Source organism: Alnus glutinosa, chromosome 13 (assembly GCF_958979055.1).
Source record: "Alnus glutinosa chromosome 13, dhAlnGlut1.1, whole genome shotgun sequence".
Classification (NCBI taxonomy): domain Eukaryota; kingdom Viridiplantae; phylum Streptophyta; class Magnoliopsida; order Fagales; family Betulaceae; genus Alnus; species Alnus glutinosa.
In genome coordinates, this window is record NC_084898.1 from 25,696,364 (window position 1) to 25,713,722 (window position 17,359).

The 17,359-nt window shown below is 36.6% G+C and overlaps 3 protein-coding genes across 4 annotated transcripts; all 3 read right to left on the reverse strand.

Moving 5' to 3' along the window:
• Window positions 1-204: 204 nt before the first annotated feature.
• LOC133854086 (ethylene receptor) lies at window positions 205-8,278 on the reverse strand. Its single transcript, XM_062290111.1, has 7 exons — window positions 7,949-8,278; window positions 6,270-7,217; window positions 4,460-4,828; window positions 4,043-4,309; window positions 3,811-3,938; window positions 3,459-3,656; window positions 205-810 (listed from the first exon to the last, which is right to left on the reverse strand). The coding sequence occupies exons 2-7, from the start codon at window positions 7,173-7,175 to the stop codon at window positions 453-455; spliced, it is 2,226 nt and encodes a 741-aa protein (XP_062146095.1). The 5' UTR covers window positions 7,176-7,217; window positions 7,949-8,278; the 3' UTR covers window positions 205-452.
• A 1,307-nt stretch (window positions 8,279-9,585) lies between these two features.
• Window positions 9,586-13,333, reverse strand: LOC133854325 (F-box protein SKIP31). Of its 2 annotated transcripts, none has more exons than XM_062290471.1 (9): window positions 13,104-13,333; window positions 12,553-12,744; window positions 12,378-12,451; window positions 12,009-12,084; window positions 11,672-11,782; window positions 11,131-11,305; window positions 10,886-11,004; window positions 9,933-9,993; window positions 9,586-9,819 (listed from the first exon to the last, which is right to left on the reverse strand). In XM_062290471.1, the coding sequence occupies exons 1-9, from the start codon at window positions 13,167-13,169 to the stop codon at window positions 9,749-9,751; spliced, it is 945 nt and encodes a 314-aa protein (XP_062146455.1). In that variant the 5' UTR covers window positions 13,170-13,333; the 3' UTR covers window positions 9,586-9,748. The 2 variants fall into 2 exon arrangements, with proteins under 2 accessions (XP_062146455.1, XP_062146454.1); XM_062290470.1 differs by having other exon boundaries at window positions 13,092-13,322.
• A 2,042-nt stretch (window positions 13,334-15,375) lies between these two features.
• Window positions 15,376-17,239, reverse strand: LOC133853691 (protein TRI1-like). Its single transcript, XM_062289692.1, has 2 exons — window positions 16,916-17,239; window positions 15,376-15,890 (listed from the first exon to the last, which is right to left on the reverse strand). Exons 1-2 carry the CDS (start codon window positions 17,192-17,194, stop codon window positions 15,765-15,767), a joined length of 405 nt encoding a protein of 134 aa, XP_062145676.1. The 5' UTR covers window positions 17,195-17,239; the 3' UTR covers window positions 15,376-15,764.
• Window positions 17,240-17,359: the final 120 nt, after the last annotated feature.

Below are 17,359 nucleotides of genomic sequence, written 5' to 3' on the forward strand. Positions count from 1 at the left end.
CCCAAGGAAGCTGCTGTTTGACTGTTCACACGGCTGCTTCAACAGGTAATATTAAAAAAGTTCCAACATTTTCACTCTCTCTCTCTCTCTCTCTCTCTCTCTCTCTCTTTTAAATAATAATAATAAAAAAAATCCAGCAGGTCCACATGGTGTGCATGTGAAAATGGCATGGTAGAGGAAATGGCAGTTGGTGGGCTCAGACCATGATTAATAGAAATATAATAGAACAGCAATTAGTTTACAGAAACGACGGCAGCAAGCAATCCGTCATGGTTCGCGAATTGCACAAAAAGAATACATAAACCTGCTTTCTAGCATTGTCATGTTATTTCCACCGTCGCTTCATCTTTAATGTAATACACGAGGTACATATGTACACGAGACAGAAATTCACAAAAAAAAAAGAAAAAAAAAAAAAGAAAAAAGAATTATTTGGGGTGGTTGCGTATCAATTATACGGCCTCAAACAGAACCCGGTGCTCCAAAAGTTCAGACAAAATGCTCCTCATTTTATCAACTGAAACAGGTTTGAGTATAACTCCATTAATACCAACCCGCATGCAGTTCTCCTTTGTAACATTGTCTGTGTTTCCAGCAAGTGCTACGATAAGTGGCTTTTCGTGTCGTTTTGTAAATTTTTCACGTATACCGACAGCAAGCTCATAGCCATCTATGCCGGGGGCACACACATCTACGAATACCACCTGATGTTCATGAGAAACAACACGCAAGCACTCCTCACTTGAGCTTACACTCGTCACATCACATCCCAGGTGCACAAGCAGTCCCTTTGTCACTGTCCTGCTAACCCTGTACCGTAACAAATACAATTTCAACAACCACAAATACATACAATTAAGCTGTTTACCAAATTAAGCAAGTTCTAGCTGCTTTTGAGGAGCTCTAGTATCATGCTTTAAGATTTTTGTGTGTAAATAAGTTGATAGAGACTTGCATACACAACATGAGAGAGAGAGAGAGAGAGAGAGAGAGAGAGAGAGAGAGAGAGAGAGCTGATATTAATCAAAATTTTGACAATATTACCTCAGCTCTGAGGATCAATGTACCACCCATCACGGTTTATGTTTCTTGAATGTCAGTTAGAGTTCAACACCACAAACTAAATATAAAATTCTTGTGAGCCAGTTGATGGCAAGAGATGGGACCACGAATATAGAGCCACCTACTAACCACATCTCTAAGTTACTCATGCAAGTTAAACTCGTGCATTCACTAAGAAGAGATCCATCACTTCCTCTATGAAAAGTTTCAGTGAGGTGCGATTATTATCAGTCAACCAAATCCACTGTCCGACAATTTTATTGGATATACCACCACCTATTTCATTATTAGTCACTTCCTTTCAACTATTGTCCACACCAAGAATCCAGGAAGAAGAAGAGGGCAAAGAAAAAAAGACATTAGTCCAGACTTAACTTTTTATTCTAGGCCTATGTCCAACTCAAGGCCTTGTCTGGTAACAGTTTTCTGTTTTCAAAACCAAAAACACACTTTTCTCAAAACCATTAACAAACAATTCAAAACACAAAACACTTTTCAAATGTGGATCCAACCAAAAAACACTTTCTCACCTTTATATCACATCAAAACACCATTATCAAACATACCCATTTTTGTGTCATGCCAACGATATAGATAATAAGCTCAAATGCAATCTCGATGTTCTAATACTAGATGCTCCTCTAAACAGACAATATTTGTAAAGCAAAGATCTCAATATCTAGGGGTGCAAAAAGGCATCAGACAATTCACATTCAGTATCCGAACCCTCACTATTTCTTCAGCCTGCCATCATCATCAACTGCAAAAACTCCATGTTTCAAATTTGCCTCATTAGCTATCAGAATATCATCAGCATCAGTTACTTTGGAATTGAGTAGGTCTTTCACCTAGCAATCAGTAGAGATGATTTGCCTAGAAACTTAAGCTCGGAACAAATTAAGCTAGTGAAGCTGATGGTCCATCTTAGCTTAATATGAGCCAAGCCTGAAGGGATATGGAACTGGGATTATACACCAAGTCCTAGATATATCAGTCAAACATGAATCATTGCAAAAAGTGTCCAATAACGACTCCAGTCTGAACATCAGTTACAGTTACAACCTCATGAAGGGTGGTTCTAAATCCCAAAAGATAACCAAATATCATGATTCACATGAATCAAATATTTTATTAATATGCAAAATGACAAGTGACAAAAACATGTTTTCATCATTATAATATAAATAAATAAACTAAAACTAACGAAGAAAATAAAGAAAAAAATAGCACAGCAATTAAAACTCCACTCTTTAAACTGACACACTCCATGCCCACAGATTCAGTTTAAACTATTCATGATATTTCCATGAGAATTCATTTGACCAGCTCTAAACTCAGGAAGGAGGAAGACCATAATATGGAAAAAGTTGTCAAGTCCTGTGGAATCTCGCTTCTAACCATTTATACACAATGGACTAAGTTATTTCCTACCAGCAACAAAACTCCCTTCTAAACCTCACAGAATGCTCATTTAAAACAAGAAAAGGTTTCAGGATACCTTTCTATGAGAGAGAACCCACTTTTCATATAGCTATGTGAAAAGGAGCCAAATTTGCAGTCCAATTTTTAATCAACTTATGGGCTTAATGAGACATTTTCTCCAAACTTGTAGAAACTATAGTGGAAGCGTGTTATTGTGGTTGACTAGTATTATACGTGTAAGAGGTGTGAGGAGTCTGTGGATCATCTTCTTCTCCGCAGTGAGATCGACACTGCCTTGGGCAGTACGCTTTTCAGTCATGTTGGGTTAGCTTGGGTCATTAGTAAACCTTTTTGCTTGTTGGAGAGGGTTGGGTAGCAGTCCTCAAAGTGCAGCAGTGTGGAATATGGTTCCGTTCTACCATTTGTGGTGTCTTTGGAGGGAAATAAATGATATAAGTTTTGAATACCGTAAGAGGATGGTGGTGGAACTAAAGTTTTTCTTTTTCATAACTCTTTACCACTGGAAAACTGCTCTAGATCTTAATTTACTTAGTTTCATGATTTTCTTGACTTGTTTTATCTTTCTGGTTAGATGTATCTCTTGTATACTCTTTGAGTACTTAGGTTGCGCCTTTTGTGCTTTTTAATAATATTTTGATTACTTGTTAAAAAAAACAAAAGAACTATAGTGGAATTTATATGGTTTGAACCTTTGATCAAGAGGGAGGTGAAAGTCCTCTATATATCTTCATCACTGTAATATGATATAGTTATATGTAAACTTGCACCAGCTTTCTGCCTAGTCCATTTTCATTATTGTTATGCTTTTACTACTTCCCTAGTGTCCAACATCTAAACTTACCATGTTGATTTCAAGCTTCAATGACATTTACAATTGAACTCAGCCGTTTCAACACCAAACAAGGTGTAATACATTCCAACACAGAAGTACAAAAGATGGCAATGCTACTGACCCGTTATCATCCGTAATAAGAACTTTGAGCCCTGGAAAGTTTGTCTGACCATGATTTGCTGGCACTTTAGGTACGAAAGGAAGCTTGGATTCATTAGATAGCTCTGGAATTCCTAGTTTCACGACAAAAGAGGCAGTAGATCCCTTTCCAAGACCTTCACTTTCAAGCCAAATATGTCCCTCCATAAGATTTACAAACCTGATCAAACCATGCAAAAGGAAAAAGCATTACAGCTACATTTACATATGAAAAAGAATCTTTTTAAAGAACTTAGTTATTACTCTGCAAATACTGGAATGCCAAAAACAGGCAGAGATCACTATTCAAGCTGATTGTATAACCTAACAATTACCTCTTACAAATTGCAAGGCCAAGTCCGCTGCCACCAGAATTTGTAGTTGCTTGTGATTGAGTTTGCGAGAATTTCGTAAAGAGCTTAGGCATATCCTGGGGGCTAATTCCTGATCCTGAATCTTTCACCTATAATTGAAGAGAAAAGGTAAATGTACACAACTAGCTTTTAACATAAAACAACTAAGCATCCTCAGACTGAAGGATTTCAATAGAATATTGAAGAAACGAACCTGTACACGCAAATAAAAGTGATTATCACTTGGCACAAGAAAGAAGTCCTGTGCTCGAGAATCTCTTAAAGATTCTGATTTTGCAACAAAAGCAGTGATTGAGATGCTGCCCTCTCTAGAAAACTTCACAGCATTACCAACAACATTTAGAATAGTTTGCATAAGGCGTTTTTCATCACCTACAGCATACACTGGCAAATCTTGTGCTAAAGTTAATGTAACCAACAACTTCTTGACGGATGCAACAGGCTTGATCAAGTTAAGGACCTGAGATGCGAAAAATTGAACTTACTACAACAAGCATCTAAAGAAATCCATGTATATCCTAACTTCAAAAAAAAAAAAAAAAAAATGTATATCCTAATGTCGCAAGTCAATAAAAAAGAAATAATATTTGGCAGAAATTGATAGACCTACCTCCTTAAATACAGAATGAAGGTCAAAAGTTCCAAGGTCAAGTTGAAGGCTGCCATCTTCGAGCCTTGAAAGATCTAATACATCATTTATGAGAGTAGCCAAAAGATTACTACTCTTTAATATTGTTTCGACCATCAGGCGCTGCTCAGGTGTGAGCTCGGTTTCCTGCAGCAAGGAAGAAAGTGCAATGATTGCATGCATGGGAGTTCTCATCTCATGGTTCATAACTGCCAAGAAATCATTGCGAGCACGAATTGCTGTTTCTGCTTCTCTCCTGGCCAGATCTAGAGCAACATTCTGCTCCATAAGAAGATCCCTTGCCCGCATCGACTCTTCTAATATTGCAGCATGTGAGAGAGCAACGGCCACCTGGCCCAACAGTAAAAATACATAAATGAGCACACTTTCTAACAGTAATTTGTGAGCCATAATAGATACCGTCTTCTTTTAGTTGCAAGTAATTGCCCAATGTCCATGGAATTACGTTCTATTACTATATTCTCTAACAATGTTATTGGTGTCTATTCAAGTTTCATGTTTATAGCCACCACAGCAAAAGTTATGTAGGAGTTGCCTAAGAGTGTTATTATAACTCAATCTGTAACAGATCCCATTATAAGGACTCATACGCATATAATACAGTGGATGTATTACACTTCAATCTGAGGGAATAGGAACTTGGCTTCTCTGAGATCATAGTCAGTTATCCACTTCACGGTATGCAGGCAGCTCCACGATAAACAGACCTGTCATACAATAACTTTAGGTCTCTTCTTTTGTTCTTTTATTATTATTATTATTATTATTATTACACATTCCTGTTGAATATCTCGTGTGTAATAGGATACATGCTTTTGTTCTTCTAATACAAGTTTTAATTAAATTTAGATTCAAAAGAAGAGCAAATATTTTACTAAGTAAAAATACTAGGACAAGGGGGTGGCTGTGAAAGTTAGATGATCTTTTAGGTGTGCTTGATGGTTTCAATCTCACAGCAGGGTCACCAAGATATTACATAAGAGGAACTGAGGAAACACTTTGTAACCTACTCAAGCCTACTTCTCCAAGATGTAAACAGTAACAACTTCACAGGTGCCCTATTTTTGATGCAACTATATATATATATATATATTTTGATAATTAAATGAAATTTTATAAAATAAAAAAAAAGCGTTAGGCGCCCCTCTAAGTACATTGGAAGTATGCAACTATATATATATATATATATCCATCTCTACCCTTTCAAAAGCACTACTTATTTCCTTCTTTTTTTGTTTTTGTTTTTTGGACGAGGAACCGCTCCAAGGCAAGACCACTTCATGCACCCGCCCCGGTCGGGTAAACCTTGGACCTGTGCAAAGTGCTCCCTTCACACGAATCGGGTAATATTCTGGCTTTGCTAGCGGGCAGGCACCAAGAAATTGTTTGCACTTAAGGGGATTCGAACTTTAGACCTGATAGAAATGCCACCATGACCAAGGCCCTTACCACTTGAGCCAACCCCTTACTTCCATCAACACATATAGCATCAAGGGTCATTCAAGATATCTAGGACTCATGTTCTCTATACATAAGATATTTTATAGTTCTCCTCTCTAGAAGAGAAAAACTCAAAATACCAAAGACAATTTCTTTTTACACGTTATGATATTTTTTTAATCAAATGTAATTATTAGGAAATACCCCAGTCCAAAATTGGACATAAATGGAAATCAAAGATATGAAAGTTTAATTTAGCAACTTCCTTTTCAATGAAAACAAGTGAAGTAAAATAAATCTCATGTCAAGAAGATAAAGGGTAAGTTCAGACCTGATCGGCGACTACTTCAACCAGCTCTAACTCATGAACATGCCATTGCCTTGCACTATCTGAGGGCAGCATCAAGACCATCAAAGCATATCGTTTTGTCGAGAGCTCTGGCCAATCATTAATTTGGAAGTTAGAGAGATGTAGGAGTGGGACACGAACAGCAACAACCTCTCCGGGCATGTGTTTTCCTGCAAGAGGCCGTAGCCTTGCCACTGGACAATTTGGTGATATTTTTCCTGCACGGTTACTACTGAAAACTTGATTGATCACAGGAAGATGAATAGGCACAGTAAGTCCAACTGGGTTCTGCTGACGGAGAGTGTAGGAGAGTTGAAGCTCCAATCCAGTACGTGTTGGCATCCACAAGGCACACTCTTCCAATGCCAAAGTTCTACCCAGCTCAACAAGAGTGGTTTTCAGTATGGTATGTCTATCAAGAGTGCTTCTGATCTCATGGGTCAACATCCTCACATGACGACCTGTTTCTTCTTGCGTACGAATCAAGCCCATTTCTCTATCAAGCTCTGCAGCCTTGTTTTTCAAGAACAGTTCTCTGGTTTTAACACTCAATAAATCAGGAATAATATGTACAAGCATGAGGGCAGTTGCACATGACACCACTGCAGTTAAAACCTTTGCAGTGGTCATTACTATCGCCACAGTTCTCGAGTGTGTGGTAAAAGTCCATAAGTTAATAAGGTGTGTTGCCCCACATAGAACTATGAAAGCACCAAACTGAACAAGGACCCATCTATATGGAAACACCGAAGATTTCTTGACAAAATAGATCAGCTCTAGAGGGATAGAGAAATAAGCGAGTGCAATGAAGAAATCCGATATATATTGATACTTCATCAACAATTCATCAGCTGGCCATTGTGGATCAATGCAGTTGCACGACTCCATAGTGACTGAACCACCTCAGCCGATACTTCCTCTTTCACATGCCTACAACACAAGCATAGAAACTAGTAAAATTAAAGCAGAAGATACACCACAAATACATACATCTATATAAGCTTTCCCAAAAAAATATTTCCCAGGAAAATTGTTTTTGAGATAAGGAAGAAAGATGAAAGGAACTTGTAATATAAGAGGATACTGTTGCTGTAGGTGGAACTAAGGATTCCTGATGAAATTTCTCCCAGAAAATGTTCATGAATATTTGAGCATTGGAACTTTAGATAGAACCGAAACGAATTTGTTCTTGGGAAAACTCTTTTCGGCCTTAATGCAAACGGATAGTTTAGAAAGTTGATGTGAATTCTATACTGCCTATTTACCAGATTCAGGAAAGTGTATAACTTTTACACCCAAATCGAAAACCATGCAGAAGGAGAAAAAAAAAAAAAAACTACTTTTCCAAGTAAAAAGAGGAAAGAATAAGAAGCTGAAAACAAAGAAGATTAGGAATGGTGAACTTTCTCCAAGATTCACCCAACCCACAAAAATTATCTGAGCATCACACAACCTCACACACAATCAAATCAAAACAAATAATCTTTATAACAATTTCCCCAATTAGTAAGTCCAGTAGCAATAAAACCACTTATAAATACATACACAAACACACACACACAAAAGAAAATATATTAAAAAAGAAAAAAAAAGGGCAGTCAGAAGGGATTCTCTCTTTAAGGCAACAAAAAGATCTCATCATAAGAAATTTGATTCCTTACCAAAGGGTAGTTCAGACGAAGAAAATCACGAGAAAATTTTGTGGGTCATTGGCCTTAGTAGAAACGGCGGTCTTCCGGCGATGCCTCGCCGGAATCCCGTGATGGGAAGGAATGAAGAAGCCGGCAGGTGTAGCCGAAGCTACAGATGTCGGTCCTCGCCTCGAGAATGTAAGATCCAAAGAAAGCTTCAATTTAGGGAGAAAACCGGTCAGTTCCGGCGACGCAAAAGGGGCTTTGGGGTTCTGTGTGTACGGAGAAGAAGAGGAGAAATGGAGGAGAAGTGAAGCGGAAGAGGAGAAAAGGGGGTATTATTATTATTATTATTATTATTAATTTTTTTTTTTTTTTTCAGATTTTTGTTGCGGATTCCAAGGGTAAAGGCAGATGTATTAAATACGACTTGAGCTCAGTGAGTGTTGTGTAATGTGTGATCACACATACATACATACATTACATATGCATATGCGTCACATGAGAGCATCATATAAATGAAGTCCCCATTCAATGCACCGGGCAGAAGGCTCCTTTAACCTAAACTCCCAGACCAAAAAAATAAAAAAATAAAAAGGTTCCAAACGCACTAGTATAGTAAGTGAGATCACGAGAGAACACAAATTTGAAGTAAAGGGGAAACTGATTTTTTTTCGTACAAATTTTAATTATTTTCTTTTATATATAAACTCATATAAAAATAAGTTGGAAAGTTTTAGTGGGCATTAAATGGTGAATAACATGAATTTAGTCTAAAATAATGTTAAGAGAATTAGGTGGATTCTGAAATCAAAACTAAGCATGGCCTAAGAATAGGACAAAAGTTGACGAAGACAGATTGGCAAAGAGATGATCATATTATAAGGGGAGGGAAACCTTAATGCCTTTTTAGGGCGGAAGAATTTGAGTTTGTTGTAATAAATAAACAGAGATAGAGATAGAGATAGAGAAAGAGAAAGATACGTTTCCCTACCTTTTCCTATCAAATTATCACCTGATATGATGATATATATATTAATGAATTGGAAAGCCAATTTTGTCTTCCCATATAATCAATCTATAATGAAAACAACCCTTTTAATTTGATCAATTGAACCATGGCGGCTTAGACTTTTTAGAGCAGTTGAGGGGTCCATATTTTTACTCAAACTTCCCCCCTCTATTTCCTAGGCCCTGTCCCCAACAATGATTACGAGATACTCTAAATCAACCATTCATCAGCCTAATTGAAAGAAAGTTGGATAGATATTTCTCTTTATATTCCAAAGCTCCAGAGTAACTATTTTTTTCAAACAAGGAATCAGCATAGTCTTATTTTCCAGAGTAATTCAAGAAAATATGTTTATATGACTGTAAGAATAGCCACACACATCACCCCTGACCAGCTACCAAACTAATCAATCAGAGAAACTAAGCATAGTAAAAGGCAACTTCCTCAAAGAGATTTGACTGAAGAAATTTGTGTCTAGACCACGGGAAGTCAATGAAACCAGTTGAATTTCACATGCGCAGGCCCATGGATCCTACAATTTCCCATGTTTTATGTTGGTCTACCAGCAAATAATCATCCACAATGAGATATATGCTCATGCCAACCTGCAAATCTAAAATCAACTTATATAATAACAAAACTACAACAAGAGCACTAACAATAACAATACTTCCTGTTATGTAATCTAACACTTGGAGTTATCACTAAATGCATAAACATCATTGTCCCCAGCAATCTTCAATATCCAAATAGTAAAAAATTTACATTCACTGTCATTTCTGAACATGCCAAATACAGGCAAGAGACCCATAGTTGGTTCAGCAAAACCGCAAAGCAGCTTCCAGCTCCTTTTCATCAGCGCAATTATATCCTAACAGATATGCTCGTGCTGCGACACACATCATAATGAGATTATATAAAAAGAGTTTCAGAAGATCATAAACATATATAAAAGAATTGAGAGAAGAAGAAAAAAAAGAAGAGAAGAGTAATTTTCATTACCAAAGCGGCCAGAGCCCATGAATGGTTCTGCTTCATCTGTCACACCACCTTGTTGTACTTCCTGAAATTTTTTTGGGGGTACACGTTACAATCAAATGAAGCAAACATGCCAGTGTGTTTGTTGATGATACAGGAAGTGAAAAGATAATATTGCTAGCCACAAAATGGAACATTTATTATCATTGGGAAGAACAAAATGAGTCTAAACATTTCACAACAGAAAAAAAAAAAGAAAAAAAAAAGAAAAGAAGAAGTTTCTTTTTTCCTTTTTTACTTTGGCCAGCATAAGAATCTCAATTGGTAATCTGTGTAAGAATCGGAATTGGTATGTAAGGCTCCGCCTAAAGTGACCAACAGCTGTGCATTTTAACTTGGCTAGGCAAGAAATAACGCGCAGCTAAAGATATTCATGTTCAAAAAGATGGTCCAGACACAGGACATCAGATAATAAATAAATTTCCAATGTAGAATATATCGCGAAGCACATCTACATAAACCAACTGCATATAATCATAGTACATCATCCTTAAGAAACATGTAATTTTTGGCATCAACTATAAGAACAAGAACATTAAAGAACACAATGGAAAGAAAGAATTAGACATTCATTCATTTGGGGTCCTCTCTCTCTCTCTCTCTCTCTCTCTCTCTCTCTCTCTCTTTGGGAAAAATGAAAATCTCACAGATTTCCAAATTTCCAATAAAAATACAAAAATCATCTGACTCCATGTTTTTCTAAACAACTTGAGAAGATTATTTGATGGGAGAAAATCGACATACGGAAGCCTAGTTTTGTCCAACAGGGTAAATCCTCTCACCTCTTCTGATATAGTCTAGAACTGAGGGTAGAGGGAACCAACTCTGACTAAAAGTCTCATTGCAAGAAAAACAATTGAGAGTAACTGACTCATCCCGAAAAGGAAAAAGAAAGGGTAAAAGAAATTTATACTCACAGCATCTGGCTCCATTTCGGATGGTGAAAGTAACCTATCAAAACAATGCCCAGATATTGTACAGACCAAAAGCTCGTTGGTGGGATCCATAACAACTTCTTTGCATGTATCATCACAGACTAGAAAAGGAAACATATAAAAATATTCATAAGCTTCAAAGTCCCTGCATTAAGCTATTACTAACTATTTGTACAGATTAACATATAAAAGGGTTGCCATTCTGAGAAGAGTTGTTTGTTCTCTACCGTGAACCTGTCCAGTCTTCTCACAAATAAATACATCTCCAATATGGTAGTAAGAACATGTTTCTCCAGAACATGCATGGTCAGTGACAACCTTATCAGTCAGGCCCCTACTGCTTTTCCACGTAGACACTTGATCAGCTACTGTCTTGTCAAGAATTATTCGGTCATCATTCACCTTCACATGTAAAGCAGACATAATAAGGCAGCATGAAGTAGTGTATTGAGAACCTATTCGAAATAAGCATAAAAGCAAAAAAGCTCACTTTTCAAGTTAGAGGTTTCTCTAAAATAAGAGCCTCCTGTTCTTATTAAAAAAGAAAGGAAAAAAGAAGAAGAAAAGAGCCTCCATTTGTCCGTTAAAATTACAAAAATATGAATAAAGAACTATATGCAAAAAAAAAAACAAAAAAAAAAAAAAACAAAAAATACGAATGGCATTACCATCACAAAAAAATTATTAAAAAATGCTAATGCTTTTTTTAAAACAGTGGAGGAAAGATAATTATCAGCAGTCAGGTTCCCAGGCAGTAACCCGTCTTACCTGTGAAGGAAGAGGCGCTTGGCTTCTCTTGGCCGCTTGCATTTGAATGTAGTACTCTTTAAACTCGATTGGGCAATTTCTAACAAGTTCAACCATGTCCTCTTCATCACGCTGAAGAAAGGAAAAGAAAAATATTGGTTAGTGATAGCTTCAACTGTAAGTGTCAAAAGAGACAGGACAGCCAAAATCACCAAAACCATCCTAACCCTCCTCTCTTGCACTCCATAAAAAAAAAAAAAATAAAAATAAAAAAAAATAAAAAAAAATAAAAAAAAATAGAAACATTACTTATAAAAAAAAAAAAAAATTACTTGGAACTTTACAAAATTAAGAGTACCTGAATATAAAGCTTTTTCCAAGGACATTCACGTAACTTTGTGGTAGGGGCCAATAAACCCCATCTCATACAGTACCTGCATATACATAAATTAGCTTACATAGACATAAAAGTACACGTATGAACCAAAAATAATTTTACACTTATAGATATACATAATTTGAAATATATATGAAGGCACTGGTAACTAATTATGTATCAGTTAGATGCAATTTCAAAGAAGAAAGAATAATAACAAATAAAAACTTGGTAGTGCAAAGTTGAAAGTTTGAAACTTGAAAGAAATAAAATAAAACTAGTATGGAAATAAAACAAGAATAATATGATGTAAGATGTAACGTAATAAAGTATGGGAATGATAATACTCACAAGCGACGCCATAAAAACTCATCAGATGCCGCATTACTTAGGAATCTGCAGACCAACGAGCACGCTATAAGATCCTGCAGGACACCCATTACAACGCAACATCCAATAAGGCAGTTGAACTAATTTGTCGAAGAACAGAATATACACACACACACACACAGAGATGGCAAAAAACCTCGGAAGAGAGGAATTTGAGGATGTGGGGGAAGAGCTCAGGAGGGATTTTGCTAAGAAGCCCCGTCTCAATCCTCTTTAGCATGCTTCTCTTGTTGTTGTTATTGTTTGATGAAGACCCTCCCTCCTTATTCTCATTCTCATTCACACGAACTCTCTTTGCTTTGGGCTCTCCCTCTGTTTTCGCATCTTCCTGCATTCATATGCATATCCAAATCAATTACCTTTCATTAATACGACCCAAAAAAATAGAAAACTAATAGCCCCCTCAAACATCTTTAAGACATCATGAAACATGGTAAAAATGGAGAAACTTTTTTTACTTCTATTTGAAAAAAAAAAAAAGAAAAAAAAGAAAAAAAAAAAAAAAAAGAGGCCGAAATGAAAACCCATTCAACTATATTAAAATATAATTTAAATTTGATTGCGATATTTAAAAAAAAAAAAAAAAAAAAAAAAAAAAAAAAAAAAAAAAAAACAGCGAAAGCAATTAATATGGCACGAAGAAATATCAGATAGAAAGAAAAGAAAGATGGGAACCTGATCAGAGACCTCGGACAGGACCTCCGATTCGAGGAAATGAGCCAAGTTCTCGTCTTCCTCGTCTAACACCGACATGGGCTAGCCGTGGGATTCGATATCAGATCAGATTGGGCGGTGATGAGTGTGCCGGAGATTTGATGCCGGCGACGGCTTTTGCCGTACGTATAAACAAACAGCAGGTAAATCTAATCAAAAGAGACGGGGATAAGCAGGCGAGGCACGAGTAGATGGTCTGATTGCGTAAGAATTTCCCGCTGGGGGCCCACTGGGCCTTGTCCCATTCTCCGGCCCAACTTTAAGAATCTTGACCGTTATCACGCACCTTCCTTTTGCCGTTATCACGCTTCTCCTTTCTTGTCATTTGATATTTTTTTTTTGAGGAAAAAATAGGCAATCTTATTGATCAAGCAATAGAACCTTGCTCAGCAAGGATTACAAATTGAATAGGAGGAGGATTATCCTCCACCCAAAACAAATCAGACAGAGAACTCAAAGCATACTTAGCTAACAAAAGGGCTACTCGCATTCCGGCTCATATGTTGTACTAAACTACTGAAACTTGTAAAAAATCTTTCAACAAGATCCTAGAATCATCTATAACTTTCTTGTCATTTGATGCTTGAGCTTTATATGCACAATTTCCATTATTGAACCTTCAGGAAACATAACGCTAATAATTATTATTAATTCAAAGGAAGATTTTACCTCAATATTTGTCGAAACCATCCTTAGAACATTTTAGTAGTCCCATCAAAATAATTTTTTTGTTATTTTGGTAAGCCAATTTGATAAAATTATTCAAAATAACTCTCCAGTAACCTCATCTATTTGGTAAAAAAAATTGACGAGTGAACAATACTCACTAACAAATCTATTAAAAAAAAAAAAAAAAAATTCATTCATGCATCACACACAATATCCATTTTGAAAAAGATTATTTAAATGGAATATTAAAAATGAATAGCTAAAATAGTGAGACTGCTGGAAGTGCATTAAAAAAGTGGATGACTAAAATAAGAAAATTAATTTTGAACTATTTTAATTAATAAAATTTGATGAGGTTACTAAGAATACTCTAAATCAACTCAAAGCAATAAAATGGAATATTACATGTCGATATTTATAGAGCCTATATCTTGTTGCAAAAAGTGCAAAGAACAACCACTTCAACTACTTTACAATCTAATCCGATATGCTTTTACCCACAATTGTTTGTTAATTTTATTTATTTATTTTTAAAATATTCTGAAAACAAAAATATTAACAAACACAAAACACTCTTAAAAACATAATGTTTTTACCTTATGTATTGGAACATTTTTTTAAACAAAAAAACAAAAACACCCCGTAAAAACATTAATAAACACACACGATTCTATATTCCCTTATTCTCATTTCTATTGTAGACATTAATAGTGAAAAAGATTAGGCTTCAATCATCCACATACATTGTTTGTAAGCATTAAGATTGAGGCCCTGTTTCCTTTTGCATCATGGACCATTTACCAATCAAAAACTTGTCCTAAAACTTCAACAAAATCCAAAACTTTTGCTTGTATAATCAATAGTGGCACTTGGTTGACCGCTACCATCAAATAAAATATGGGGACATTTTCTGGCTGACATATGCTAATTTGTTTGAGCACACCAAATTATTTTGTCATTTGATGCCAAGTTGCCTAAGGATTATGAACATATAATTTCAGTTTCATTAGCAAGGAGACTGTTAATCAAATTCTCTTCGTAGCACCTTGCTTTCTATTAATTCACTGACGCATATTCTGCAAGAATTGAGATACTTTGAAAATCACAAGGCATAAGGCAGGCTTCTCAAGAAACCATCCACATCTCTAAATTAATATTCCAATCTGACAGTCTGGTCAAGGTGAAAATATTTTGAGAACAGATCACAGCCTAACAGGGCTGGGTAGAAGTAAGCAGCAGCCATTATTCATGGAAGACTTTCAAAGTTGAAGCAAATATGGGGTTTGCAAACAATTCTTAAATGTAACTTCCATACCATCAACCGAGCAGTTTTAAATTTGTAATCCAATTGGGAAGTAGGTTGGTAGTTCAAATGAAATTAACCCAATTATCTCATAGCTTTGACGCATGTTTTTCCACATTGTCAGCAGTAAATTTCAGAGAGAGTTTTAACTTTCTGGAGGGAAGATAAATCCTAAAATGTCAAACTAACCAAACAAAAGAGGGAAAAGGAAGCTCAAAGGTTGGCATATACATTCAATCAATTATCCTTAAACAAGGTATATACACCGCTGTATTGAAAAGTTAATCCAGCATAGAATAATATCAATCTAAATGCAGTAGATAATCACGAAGATAATTCTAACAAGTGATAGAGCTTTCATGGAATAAGCTTTCATCTGAACCCGTTTACAACGCCAAAATACCACCAGAGTGAGCCCGAGATTTCTATACATAGTGGTCTTATCACACATTTTCCACATCATTTCTCCAATGGTAAGTCAAACTGGGTTTTCTAAACCATGCCCTAAACCTAGGGTTGCCGGTTTAAACATAAAGCCCAAAAGGTTAGCAAAATAAAAGGGGAAAACAGGAAAGAAAAAGAAAAGAAAAGGGTCTTTCAACTGCATTAGGCAAAGATACAGAGAGCATCGTGATTAATTAAGGTTCACAAAAGCCCAAGCATTAACCAGACTTCACAAAATGGCTTGACAGCAACCTAGTGATCTCTTGGAACCCAACTCTGTCTTTCCCACTGAAAATGGATTTCAGGTTCTCATCACAAAAGACTTCCCGCTTATTTTCAGGGTTCTGCAAAACATTGTAGTGTGTCATGCACCAGAAATTAAGAAAATACAAGAAGCACGAGGTAGGGATGGAACAGAACTACTGAAAATGAGTTCTGAGGATTTGCAATGCCATGACCATAAGCAAAAATTATATAAATTAAGAAAGGACCCTGCCAAATATTTTTATATCATGACACATGTATATTTGTGAATTATTACAAGTTTTCCTATGCCACCTATAGCCTATGTGAAGTGAAACAATTAACAATAACATTTTCCCTGTGTTGGCCGGGGCTTAGGTATCTTCTCAAATTATGTTCCAACTATTTATGCACCTATATCGAACTTTACAAGATTAATATGGTTCCTGCAGTTAGTATGTATATAAGTTACAAAGTGCCCTGATGAGTCTTTTTCTTTTTGGATAAGAAATCAAAATTTTATAAATAGCAAAAGGGCACTAGCCAAGTACGCAGGAAGTATACAAGAGAAACAACTAAGCAAAGAAGACGATAAGAAAGTCAGGAAGCCCTGATGAGTCTTGAACCCATGATCATGCCCTCCACCCTGTTTTTACAAACGGGCAAGAAGTGCCATTTGAAGAGCAGCAGGCAAAATCATTTATGGGGTATTTGTGCAATTCATACAGTTGGTTCTCATTAAAAACTAATTTGAATCATTGTGCTACTTGGGATAGAATCCATAAAAGCCATTATTTTTCTTAAATATCTGTAAAAATGAGAAAACCCAGAAGTTTCAATCCCCAATTTCATCTCTGTTCTATAATAGATTATGGTAGTGTCTCTCCGTCGTAAGTCACCAAAATATTGTGCTCAAATGTAATGGTTCAAGTCACACAGATAGTTGAGATTACCTAGCACAATGACCAACAAATAGCAACTAAGGACATATCATCTATGTTCAACGAGTAGCAATTTGTCACACATAAGAATAACTTAATCGTAGCATACACAGTCCGTCAAATAAAAGAGAGGAAGAAATTATAAAACCCTAACCCTAAGACAGAGAGAAAGATAGAGAGATAACCTGGAGGTCGTGGAGCTTGATGTATTCCCAGACCAACTTGACGGCCTGGGGGCGGGAGGAATAGGAGGCACCGAGGAAGCTGCTGAGTTGAGGAGAGACCTGAACCACCTTCTGTATGCCAGTAGGCCTTGTGGACGTGGACTTTGGCTTCTTGGTGGAAGCCCTCTTGGTAGGAGCAGAAGAGGACGACGCGGATGATGCCTTGGCAGCCGCCATCAGCGTCCTAGTTCCCCCGAACACTGCCCTCCAACGCGATGCTGCTGCTGCTGCTGCCGCCATGGGAGCCTCACTGCTTTTTAAAACCCTGAGACAGAGAAAAGAAATGGAGACTTTTCGGTGGGATTAAAATTTAAAAAGAAGCTGCTAACCAACTGGGCCTTTCTGAAAGTGGATCCTAAAGCACGGCTTGCAATGTGGGCTGAGAAACATTAACGTCCCACAAAC